Source organism: Ptychodera flava, chromosome 7, assembly GCF_041260155.1.
Source record: "Ptychodera flava strain L36383 chromosome 7, AS_Pfla_20210202, whole genome shotgun sequence".
Classification (NCBI taxonomy): domain Eukaryota; kingdom Metazoa; phylum Hemichordata; class Enteropneusta; family Ptychoderidae; genus Ptychodera; species Ptychodera flava.
In genome coordinates, this window is record NC_091934.1 from 36,997,508 (window position 1) to 37,010,051 (window position 12,544).

The window sequence follows — 12,544 nt, forward strand, 5'->3', positions numbered from 1 at the left end:
TGTACAATACCAGTGTATGTACGCTGTAATCACGATGCAAAAATGTATCCACAATGCATACTGTCAGTTACCATGGATAATAGAATAAAACGGTATATTTAAATTCATGAGCCGTAGAACAACGTACATAATGTGCACAGTTTTGCCTGCTTGCCATGAGCATTTGCAAACTCACAGGCTCAAGAAACTAGCACTGGGTTATGCCACGTCTTGCAAAGCGTACATATGCAATCTCATTTTCCACGACTGACACTAACAGTTGAGCCATATAAGAAACTGCCGTAGCATGCTTTGAATATTTGCTCATTCTACCTCTGATAGAAGCACGAGAAACAGTTTGGCATTTTTATCGTTGTAACATATATGGCCAATATGAACGCATTTCAAAGTCGCTAATCGTTGTTGATATCTTTGCAAAAGCATCAGCGTTTTTGAAATATAGATTTGTTGTTGTGTTTATCGACTGCAGTGTCCTTTCCACTGCCAAGTCAAGTAGGCCAGCAATTTTTAAATCGAGGTCTTGCTTGACATATTTATGCTACTCGAAAATTTCTTGTATTTTTATAGCTTCATGTCTGAGATTTGTAGAGCTTGAAGGACTGCACTATTCGCATATCTTGTGCAGGTTAGAGGGTTAGTTACTTTGCGATGGTCGCGTAAACAGTTCATCATAAACTGAAGTAGCCTTACAACTTCTACCAGCGGACATTATTTGGTGGGCTAACCAATGTTTAAACGCAATTCTCCATGATAAAACAATTGTTTTCTTGCCTTTCGAGGCATCATACTCCCTGTTTGCTACTAAGGTTCCCCTGGCTTTCTTTGTCAAGCCGGGAACGTTGTCTTGCAAATATAATCGTGCAGCGCATTTCCTCACAACTCAATCTTACATATGTGTTATCGGGATAGACATTGCACTGTGAAATACCTGAAACATGTATTTCGATCGTCATCCTGTCCAATCAGCCTGTTTTTTTATTTGCACTACATGAACTGAAGATAGTGTAAAAGATATTGTTTGCGGTGCTCTCCAAGACGGCCACTGTCACACCTATGATGGCCTAAAAGTAAATTATCGAACCTCATGCTAAATTCATTCTGTCAGACGGGTTGATAAACTTTTTGATATAACCAGTCCTGCGGAAAAGCAACCAGTCTAGGGCTGAGGGACAAGGTTGATTTCGAACACTGCCCTTAGAAATTTTTGCAACATTTGCACTTTTCATGTAAATGTTTATAAAAGACATGTTCATTTCTTTGCATAATACTTTTAGATTTAATTGATTGCTGTCTGCAGGCTTTTATTACTCGGGTACAAAGGTTTTCTTTATTTTTTCTGATAGTATTCATGTTGTTTCATATCGTTCTACTTTTTTGAAGCAGTGCTTTGTTCCATTCGTTGTTTTCATAAGTGGTTTGGAAGCTAGCGAGACTTCATGCTGCAAGCTATATAGGAGAGTTGAAACACAACTTTTAATATTCAAAGCTCCGCCGTCAGCGATGCAAAGCTTATCAAAAACTAAGGCTGATTTTCAGTTATCGTCCATTGTCGTCCGTCTGTCACCCATCGTCTATCAACAATTGCATTTCCTCTGAAACCGCATGAGTGATTGCTTTGAAATGTAGTTCACTTAGGGTGACCGCACTTAAATTTGTTCAAATCATGATTAAATTTGAATATTTGTATTTTTGGGGCATTTTTTGCTGTTCTTTTGTAAGAAATCGTCTTCTCTGAAACCACCGTTAAAATGCTTTGATATTTTAAATGCAGTTTAGAAAGGATGACTTCTGTTAGAATTGCTAAATGGTGGTGAAATTTGCATATTTGTATTTTGAAGGCAATTTACCTCACTTTGGTCAAAAAATCTTAAAAATCTTTTTCTTCTAAACTACAGGTCATACAGCTTTGATAATTGTTAAATACGTCCCTAGAGATGATCTATTTCAGATTCTTCAAATTGTGCAGAAATGTGAAAATTTGTATTTTTATGGCACTTTTTATCAGTTTTGGTCAAAAATATTGTCTCATACAAAACCGCTTGTCTGACAGCTCTGATAAATTTGTATATAGATTCAAATGTATGAGCAAAATGTGATATATTCAAATTATGATAAAATCTTTAAGGATGTTATTTGAGGGCAATGTTTGCTATTTTTTGTGAAAAAAACGTGTTTCTCAAAATTAATGGTCTTGATAATTTTGAAATTTAGAATACTGGTTTTCTGCAGATAAACTTAATGTGATTTATTGAAATTATGAGAAAATTTGCAATTTTGTATTATGGGGCAATTTTTCCATTGATGATCAAAAAATGTGTTTCTCTTGAACTACTCCTCTGATAGCTTTTAAACTTGGTTTACAGATTTCTACAGATAAAATAAATGTGATGTTTTGAAATTACGATGAATTCTGCAATGTTGTATTTTGTGGGCAATTTTTGGAATTTTAAGTCAAAAACTGTTTTTCTCCAAAAGTCATCGTCTGATAGCTATAAAATTTGGTATGTGTCAATGTGTCAAAAATAGTTATTCTCTACATACATAACACAGCAGGTCTATATCGGCCGCTAGGTCACTTGTAAAATTGAAGGGATGTGAAGCGGCCACGAAGCACGAGTCTTGATGCCTTTAGGTTCATCGGATAACTAACTAGTATCATCACATTTGCATTTGGACACACGCTTTGAGATAAGATGATTCGGAGTTGGCCCAGGGTAACATCAAAGTGCTTAGGTAAACTCCGATTGACCAGCCTTGGTCTAAGTAGCCAAGTGAACCGTCTACATAGAAAGAGTGTTAAGTCAGTCTTTTTCGTAAGGTAGGTGGCTTATTTCTCCACAGTGCGTCTTAAGCGTTTATAAATTTGACAAAACATGGACAAGACATCTTCGAGTTTGATTTGGAAGTACAGTACTTTATGGTTGTTCATCTTTTACGGCCCACTCCAAGACGGCCACTATCACACCCATGATGGCATAAAAGTCAATTGTCGACCCTCACGCTAAATTCAACCTGTCAGACGGGTTGGTAAACTTTTTGATTTAACCAATCCGACGGAAAAGACAACTGGTCTCAGACTGCCGGACAGGCGTAATTTCAAAGACTGCTTATTTTGCATTATACATGCAAACATTTATGTCAGATATGTTCATTTCTTTGCATAATACTTTGAGATTTAATCGACGGCTTTCTGCAAGGTTTTATTCCTCGGATCTTTTTTCTGTACGTTTTGAGCCAACCCTATTTCTTCCCATGCCTCTTTTCCCTATACGGAAGCATTTCTCAGTTACTCCTTCCATTTCAGCCTACCTTTCTCTCTTCCTTCAACCTCGCTTTCTCTCTTCCGCTCGCCGTTTCTCTCACTTGTTTGGCCGTTGTTAAATTGGCATTTCTCTCACTTGTTTGGCCGTTGTTTAGCCTTAGTGAGTACTACTTCAATGAAAGGCTGCCTCAAGTACCAGGCTTGTCTCTCTGTTTCATACGTAAATCATGTCGTAAATTAGCTTTAAATTCTGTGTAATGTATATCATAGTGTACTTTGAGATAGATGACCACCCTTTACACAGCCATAACACAGCAACCTCATTCTGTTTCCCGGCCTTTTTATGTACACTCGTTTTCGCCACAATCAAACACCCTCTTGTCAGGTTTCTCATTCACTTTAATTCTTTAATAAGCTTTTCTTGAATTTTACTCCGAGTATTTACGTTGTTTTATATTATACCACTTTTACTTGATGCAATGCTTCGTTTCATTCGATGTTTCCATAAGAGGCCCATAAAGCCAGCGAGATTTCATGCTGTAAGTTGTCTACAAGAGTTGATACACAGCTTTTAGAATTCAAAATTGAAGGATGTGAACCGACCACCCCTTTAGGTTCATCAGACTGACTAACTAGTATTAGCAAGATTTGCATTTGGAAACACGCTTTGAGATAAGATAAACCGGAGTTGGCCGAGCTCAACACGTATGCTACTTAGGTAACTCCAGATTGACAAAGTTTTAATTTAAAGTAGTAGCCAAGTAAACCGTCTAAACAGAAAGATTGGAAAGTCCGTCTTTTTCGTAAGGTAGGTGGCTTATTTCTCCATACTGCATCTCAAAGGATTATGAATTTAACAATACACGGGCTGTGCGTGTGCAAGTTTCCTTTGTGTTTAAGTGTTGTGCAGGTGTGCATTCTCTCCCGCATATCAGGCATTTGGCTTTTGTGCAGGTGTTACGCTGAACATGTAAATTACCCCTCCCTTTATACAGCCGAGTTTGAATTTAGGCAGTTCAGATCACCTCGGTAAATTTGAGTGTGTAGACTCTCGTAACACTGTGTTCGGTGTCAAGATTTCCGTCCTTTGCCGTTTGCACACGTACAACTGGCTATCGTCCCCCGAAAGTGTCACAATCTGAGGTAAGTAAGAGCGCTTTTCCTGTATAACTTTTCTTTCCTTCAGGTGTGCAGGTCGACGGACATTGTTCCTTGTGCGATGACGTGGCATTTATATGTACGTATACAGAATGGCCGTCGGCAGACTACAGTATCGTAGACCCAATTTAGTTTCCAGTGAAAATTACACAAGTCTTAAAGTTACTCGAAGTGAATTCTTTGTAATCTTTTAGTTTAACTTACCTGCCATGTAATTTCCTTCATTTGAGTACAAATTTATTTGCCATGTAATTTTCTTTTCTTTACTATTCAGAACCGTATTTCGTACTCCGTATGACATATGCCGTATGCCGTGAGCCGTATGCCGTGCTTTGAACTCCGTATTCATATTCTTTATACACTCTGTGTTGAGTCTGCATGTGTGTATATGCAGTTTCAAAGGAATTAAAAGGAGTCAAACGTGATACGAGTTTCTTGAGTGTTCATCGGGAGCCCATAGAGACGTAGAACTTTCAGATTCTACATAGTTCTCAGATTCTACAGACAAACAAGTCAAGTTTTGAGCCATGGCATGCAAAGGTGGTATTGACCAGAAACCTACAAGGGCAACTTCAGCCGTTTCAGACTATGGTGGAAACATTTGTAGTGGTAGTTCAACTTCTTCATCAGATGTGGAAGAAGAGAACCAGACCAGCTACCCGAAGACTGAAGGTAAGTCAATTGATCATCTCAATAAGTTAAAGAGATCGGCAATTGCTTACCGTGGACATATGACTAGAGTGTACATGGAAATTGAAACTCTGTTAATGAAGTCCACCCATTGCGAAGAAGTTAAAGCGCAAGTGCGTGAACATAGATAGGCTGTTAGACGCCTACCAAAGGTATGCCATGAATACAAGAAATATGTTTCTCAAGAAGAATGAGACAACGTTGAACTTTAGTATGAAGCAGAAATTAACAGAAAATAATATGTGAATCAGCGCATTGGAAATTGGATGGCAACTAGCAGTACAGTACCTCAAGAAATCAACAAACAAACAACTGTTTGTCATCCGCAGTCTACTAGCCAGAAGAATATCACGGTGAGTGCTGTTGCTGCAACAACTATTTGTGAAGCATTGTCTCAAACTTCAGTTCGTTCACATCTTTTTCGACGTAAAGAACGTTCGAGAATTTCTACTTCTAGCAGTAAGAAAGAAAGTGCTCCTAGAGAAGATGTTAACAGAGCTCAAGGTAGTCGAGAATCTTCTGTCAAGAGTGAAAACTTTTCTGTGTCAAGTTCAAAGTCAAGTTGTGCGTCGAAGTCCGCAAAGAAGATTTTAATTGCACAGTTCGAACTTGATAGGTTGAAGCAAGAAATGAAAGTCATGGAAGCTGAGCATAGAGTGAAATTAGCAGAAATGGACGGTGAATTACTTGAAGAATTGCCAGATGATAAGTCAGCCGTTTCTCAGACTGCAGAGATGCCAAGTGGTATGGAACAAGTAAACAGGTATTTCCAGTCCTTTCCTGTTCATTCTCAAAGTCAGAAACCTGACCATGATATTACTAACTCACGACCTGAATGTGAAAAGGCTGAAGGTTTGAATGCTATTGCACAAGAATAGCATCCATGTGACCCAACAGAAAATTAAGAGGATATAGGCCAGATGAAAGGGACCTTTTGATCATCAGCAAGGTGCTATTGAACGTATGCTTGTACACCAACGTGAAACTATGCAGGCACTTACACTTAATTTAAGTATGCCAAAACGTGAATTCCTGTCATTTGATGGAGATCCTGTGTCTTATCCAGTCTCCACTAAAAATTTTGAAGTGAATGTCAATCAACAGGTCACAGATGACAATACCAGATTAGCATATCTGATACAGCACTCTACTGGACCAGCGAAGGAGGCAATAAAGAACTGCGTCATTTTGCCACAGGATCAAGGGTATAAGAGGCAAAGAGAATACTGCATCACAACTTTGGGCAAAAACATCTTATTGTTAGAGCTACAATAGACAAAGTTGTTAAAGGACCACAACTTTAAGGGTTTGAAACCGACAAATTGCTTCAATTAGCCTGGAACATGAAGAGCTGTAATCTTAGTTCATTTCATATGAATTACAGAGCTGACATTAACTCCATGGATACTCTAGAAAAAATCGTCAAGCGCTTACAAACATATCTGCAAGCTGATTGGGCAAGGAAGCTGGTAAGTTGATATATTCTGGAACTGAACCTGAATTCTCCCATTTGACGAAATTTGTGGAAAGTAGAGCAGCCATAGCTAACACGAGGTTCGGTAAATTGATTGGATCCAAACCCGACTCTGATAAAGATGCAAGACCAAAGACAAAGGGCAAGTTTGTGCAACCATCAACAAAGGTAACAACTTTAACCACACAGGGTAGTAATGTTGATAAGACCAGCAGGACATTTGCGAACCCAGCAGCGAAATCTGATCGTGCTGACAGGCAAAACACAGAAACTGGGTGTTTGTTTTGTAAAGGTCGACACGGAATCGACAGATACTGGAGATTTGCTGGAAAATCGTACGAATAAGAAAGGTTTTATCAAAAACACAACTTATGTGATTGTTGCCTTGAAGCAAGTCCTCCACACATCGCTAGAAATTGTAAGAGTGGTTTGTTGTGCCCTGTTACCAATTGTGGAAGACGCCATCATGCTCTATTACATCCCATTTCTTCATCTGACACACGCCAAGCAAATAATGCAAGTAATAATGCATATCCTTTATCAAGCAGTCCTTCATCTTTGCCAACATCTGGAAGACAAATGGAAAGGCAAGAAAATGAAGATACTCCAGGCTCGAGCAATGGTGCAAGTGGTACATCATATTGTGGTACTGTTCAGACCAGCAGACCTCGTATCAGTCTTCAAGTCGTTCCTGTCAGAGTCTGTAAACCAAATGGTGGGCCAGAAATCGAAACATATGCCTTCCTCGACAGTGGATCTGACACTACAATATGTCTTGATAGCCTAGTGGACAGTCTTGAGCTTAATGGGAGGTCAGTCAAATACACTTTATCAACATTAAATGATGAAAAGAGTAAACGTGGTCTTGAAGTGCTGCTTGATGTGAAATCATTACACGACTCCACGGGTGTATATCTGGATAAAATTTGGACAACAGACAAGCTTCCAATATCAGAAAACAGTATTCCATCTGCGAGAGACACACAGAGATGGTCTCAAAGATGTTCAACTGCCCGAATTGAAGAATAAAGAGGTGACCATCCTAATTGGCAATAACGTTCCTGAAGCACATTGGATTTTGGAAGAAAGACGAGGAGGAAGAAAACAGCCATATGCAGTGAAAACACTCCTTGGTTGGACTCTCATTGGACCAATGGCTGGATCAAAGACACTTGATGCTAATGTCAACTACGTAAAGATGGACCAAGCCCTCAACTGTGAAAATTCTTTCCAGTGTGCAGAAACAATTTCTTATACGATTGCAACAGATGTACAATACAGACTTCAGTGAATCTCTACACGACACCAGGGTATGTATGTCATTAGAAGATAAAAGAACCAAGGCAATCATGGATCGCTCTATTTGTTTGCATAATGGACATTATCAACTGAAACTCCCATGGCAGTTTGATACACCCACATTACCGAACAACAAACAGTTGGCCGAGAAGAGACTACACTTGCTAAAGAGACGCCTTCTTAAAGATGACACACTACTTGAAAGATATTCATCAACTATGGAGGATTATATTTCGCAAGGCCATGCAAGGAGAGTCCCTAAAGAAAACGTTGTGGTAAAAGATCAACCTGTATGGTACTTACCTCACCATCCGGTAACTAACCCTAACAAACCAGACAAATGTAGAGTTGTTTTTGATTGTGCAGCCAAATATGGTGGTACATCTCTGAATGATCAGCTCCTTCAAGGCCCAGATATGACAAATTCTCTCATTGGAGTCCTACTTCGGTTTCGACAGGATCCAGTAGCACTTGTAGCTGACATAAAACAAATGTTTCACCAAGTACGAGTTGATCCATCAGACTGTGATGTCTTGAGATTTCTGTGGTGGCCCAATGGTGATTTAACCAAAGATCCTATCGACCATCAAATGTTAGTTCATCTATTTGGCGCAACTTCATCACCAAGCTGTGCATCGTATGCTCCCAGAAGAACAGCAGATGACAACAGAGGCAACTTTGATGCAGACATTATCAACTCTGTGTATAGAAACTTTTATGTTGATGATTTCTTGAAATCTGTTCTCAATCCTTCAGTAGCAAAGAAGTTCGTCAAAGAAATAACCTCAGAAGGAGGATTTCAGTTAACAAAGTGGATCTCAAACAGCAGAGAAGTCTTATCGTCAATACCGGCTGCAGAAAGAGCGCCATCTGTCATGGAACCTCGACCTGAGTGATCTACCTGTGGACAGAGCTTTGGGGTTGCAGTGGGATGTAGAGGAAGATGTGTCAAGTTCAAGGTGGGTAAAGAAGTAAAAGATGAAACTCGAAGAGGACTGCTTTCTGTTGTAGCTTCTGTCTATGATCCCCTTGGCTTAGTTGCACCATTTATCCTACCAGCAAAGCAAATTCTCCAACAGCTAAGTAAAATTGGTTACAACTGGGATGAAAAGGTACCAGAAGAGTATCTCGCTGGTTGGCAGAGATGGTACAACGGAATACTTCTACTCAGAGATATTGCTATTCCAAGATGCTACAAACCCCCACACTTCGGAAGACTAGAAAGTGTTGAACTTCATCATTTCTCAGATGCATCCATGGAAGGATACGGTGTTGCATCATATCTTCGCCTCGTAGATGTCAATGGTAGCATACATTGTTGTCTCATAGTGGGAAAGTCTAGAGTTGCTCCCATGAAGACTGTGACAATTCCAAGACTAGAGCTGACAGCTGCAACTGTGTCTGCGAAAATCAGCAAACAACTTCGTGAAGAATTACAACTACCAATACATCAGGAGCAGTTCTGGACAGACTCTACCATAGTACTGCAGTACATTCGCAACTCAACGAGGAGGTTCCAAACATTCGTTGCTAATCGTCTACAATTGATTCACGATGCATCGACACCAAGCCAATGGCATCATGTACCATCTGAGCTGAATCCTGCAGATTGTGCATCACGTGGTATACAACTTGACCATATCAATGGTAGATTATTGCAGTTATGGTATGAAGGTCCACAGTTTTTGTGGCAACCACGGTCAAGCTGGCCAACCGAACCTACTGATTTACCAGAAATTCCTGAAGATGACAAAGAACTGAAGAAAGCCAAAGTTTATACAATGCAGAAGAACACCTCTATTGATGATTCAGACAGCCTTGAATCCTTAATGTACAGATGTTCATCATGGTATAAACTTCAAAAATCAGTCGCTTGGTTACTATGGTACAAAAGGTATCTATCCACCAAATATTGAAGATGCAATGGTGGTACCATCGAAGCTGGCCGACTAACAGTCCAAGAACTTACTCTAGCTACAAAGGATATTGTTAAACTGGTTCAGAAGAAAACATTTCCACAGAAATCATGACAATGAAACCACCAAGTGGAAGATGGGACAGCAAAGGATATATCAGCCCTCTTAGTAAGTTAAATCCAGTCATCTTAAATGGTGTTCTGTGTGTTGGAGGAAGATTACATAATGCCTCAATCAGTCAACAATCTAAACATCTGATGATTTTACGTCATAGTCATCATGTCACAGAGATAATCATTCGACATTTCCATGAGAAGGAAGGCCATGTGGGATCCAGTCATGTACTCTCTCTCTCATAAGGAAGGAATTTTAGATCACCAGAGGTCTCGCTACAGTAAGAAGAGTGCTTAGAAAGTGTATCCTCTGCAGAAAATTGAATGCGACTACTGTAAAACAAATAATGGCTCCACTTCCAGCACCAAGAGTAACACAAGGTGAACCTCCATTCTCTTCAGTCGGTATAGATTATTTTGGTCCTCTAATGGTAAATGGAGAAGAGGAACAGCAAAGAGGTATGGATGCCTTTTCACATGTATGGCTATTCGTGCAGTCCACATAGAAGTATCTCACAGCCTGTCAACAGATTCTTTTATTCAAGCAATTTGGCGTTTCATAAGTCGTCGTGGACCCCAGTATCGATATATAGTGATAATGGAACCAATTTTGTAAGGAGAAGAAGAGGTAAAGAAAGCTCTCCAAAAGTGCAACCAGGACAAAATAACAGATTCTCTGCATTCACGAAATATCCAGTGGTATTTCAACCCACCAGCAGCCAGTCACACTGGAGGAGTATGGGAGCGAATGATCCGGTCTGTGAAAAGAATTCTGCGATCACTCGTGAGCAACCAGTTAGTCGATGATGAGACTCTACTTACCTTGTTATCTGAAGTTGAAAGAATACTGAATGACAGACCATTGGTACAGCAGTCTGATGATCCCAATGACATGGAAGTTCTAACACCAAACAGTCTGTTACTGCGACGACGTAACCCATGTACCTCAAGTGATCTTCCCGCAGTCCTAACTCTCCATGATCGAAGAAGGCAAGCTCAATGGTTGGCAGATAATTTTTGGCAGCGATGGACCACAGAATATCTCCCTTCACTTCAGCAAAGGCAGAAATGGTTACGACCGAGACAAAACCTTGTACCAGGGATTTGGTGATTATCATGGATGAAAACCAACCAAGAGGCTACTGGTTGAAAGGTGTAATACAGCACACATTTCCAGATCGGTATGGCAACACTCGCCAAGTGATAGTCAAAACTTCAAATGGTGTACTTCGGCGAGATGTGCGGAAATTGTGTTTGTTAGAAGAAGCTCAGTAAAGCAAATGATGTAAATAAAAGATGAAAGTAAGACTTTAAGTCGAAATTCTAGTTAATGCAGCAGTTCAAAGTATATAGGTTTCAATATCATTTATTGTCATTGAAATATTTTAACAGTTCTTCTCTGTTCTATTTCAGGTCTTGCACGAAAAAGTTGTTTGAAAAATGTTCCTTGGATTGTGCGCTTTTTGGGGCCGGTATGTGCGTGCAAGTTCCCTTTGTGTTTAAGTGTTGTGCAGGTGTGCATTCTCTCCCACATCAGGCGTTTGGCTTTTGTGCAGGTGTTACGCTGAACATGTAAATTACCCCTCCCTTTATACAGCCGAGTTTGAATTTAGGCAGTTCAGATCACCTCGGTAAATTTGAGTGTGTAGACTCTCGTAACACTGTGTTCGGTGTCAAGATTTCCGTCCTTTGCCGTTTGCACACGTACAACTGGCTATCGTCCCCCGAAAGTGTCACAATCTGAGGTAAGTAAGAGCGCTTTTCCTGTATAACTTTTCTTTCCTTCAAGTGTGCAGGTCGACGGACATTGTTCCTTGTGCGATGACGTGGCATTTATATGTACGTATACAGAATGGCCGTCGGCAGACTACAGTATCGTAGACCCAATTTAGTTTCCAGTGAAAATTACACAAGTCTTAAAGTTACTTGAAGTGAATTCTTTGTAATCTTTTAGTTTAATTTACCTGCCATGTAATTTCCTTCATTTGAGTACAAATTTATTTGCCATGTAATTTTCTTTTCTTTACTATTCAGAACCGTATTTCGTACTCCGTATGACATATGCCGTATGCCGTGAGCCATATGCCGTGTTTTGAACTCCGTATTCGTATTCTGTATACACTCTGTGTTGAGTCTGCATGTGTGTATATGCAGTTTCAAAGGAATTAAAAGGAGTCAAACGTGATACGAGTTTCTTGAGTGTGTTCATCGGGGGCCCATAGAGACGTAGAATTTTCAGATTCTACACGGGCAAAACATGTTTGAGCCTGATTTGGAAGTAGAGTACTTCATGGTTGTCTCATCATTGTAGGATCCTGCTTAAACACCAAAATTTCCTCGTAAGCAAATCTACCATCCGTGATTTTAATAAGTAAGTGATGTAGCTATTGCTTTGCTAATAACACATGAAAGGTAGTTCAACAAGTTGTAAAGAGGGTAATTTCCTTGATATATAGAATATTTCCAATCTAATCCGATAAGCCATTTTTTCTTATTATCACCAAACCGTATTCGTCCCTTCATGATGCCCTTGGACTAACGGATATTCAAAACTGCGTGGGCCTTACAAGTCTAAGGAAGTGTGCGTCTCGATAGAGAAAGATGTAAATTCTTGCAGACTTTTTTTTGTATT

At 39.7% G+C, this 12,544-nt stretch overlaps 1 protein-coding gene across 1 annotated transcript; it reads left to right on the forward strand.

Annotated features, from left to right (window-relative positions):
• Positions 1-7,933: 7,933 nt before the first annotated feature.
• Positions 7,934-9,799, forward strand: LOC139136477 (uncharacterized). Its single transcript, XM_070704202.1, has 2 exons — positions 7,934-8,555; positions 8,895-9,799. Exons 1-2 carry the CDS (start codon positions 7,934-7,936, stop codon positions 9,797-9,799), a joined length of 1,527 nt encoding a protein of 508 aa, XP_070560303.1.
• Positions 9,800-12,544: the final 2,745 nt, after the last annotated feature.

What these genes read in the sequence shown, in the direction of transcription:
- LOC139136477 (XM_070704202.1), top strand. Translation starts at nt 7,934, where the DNA reads ATGGATCGCTCTATTTGTTTGCATAATGGACATTATCAACTGAAACTC. An exon ending in AACAGCAGATGACAACAGAG is followed by an intron (nt 8,556 to 8,894) that starts GCAACTTTGATG and finishes TTTCTGTTGTAG; the next exon opens with CTTCTGTCTATGATCCCCTT.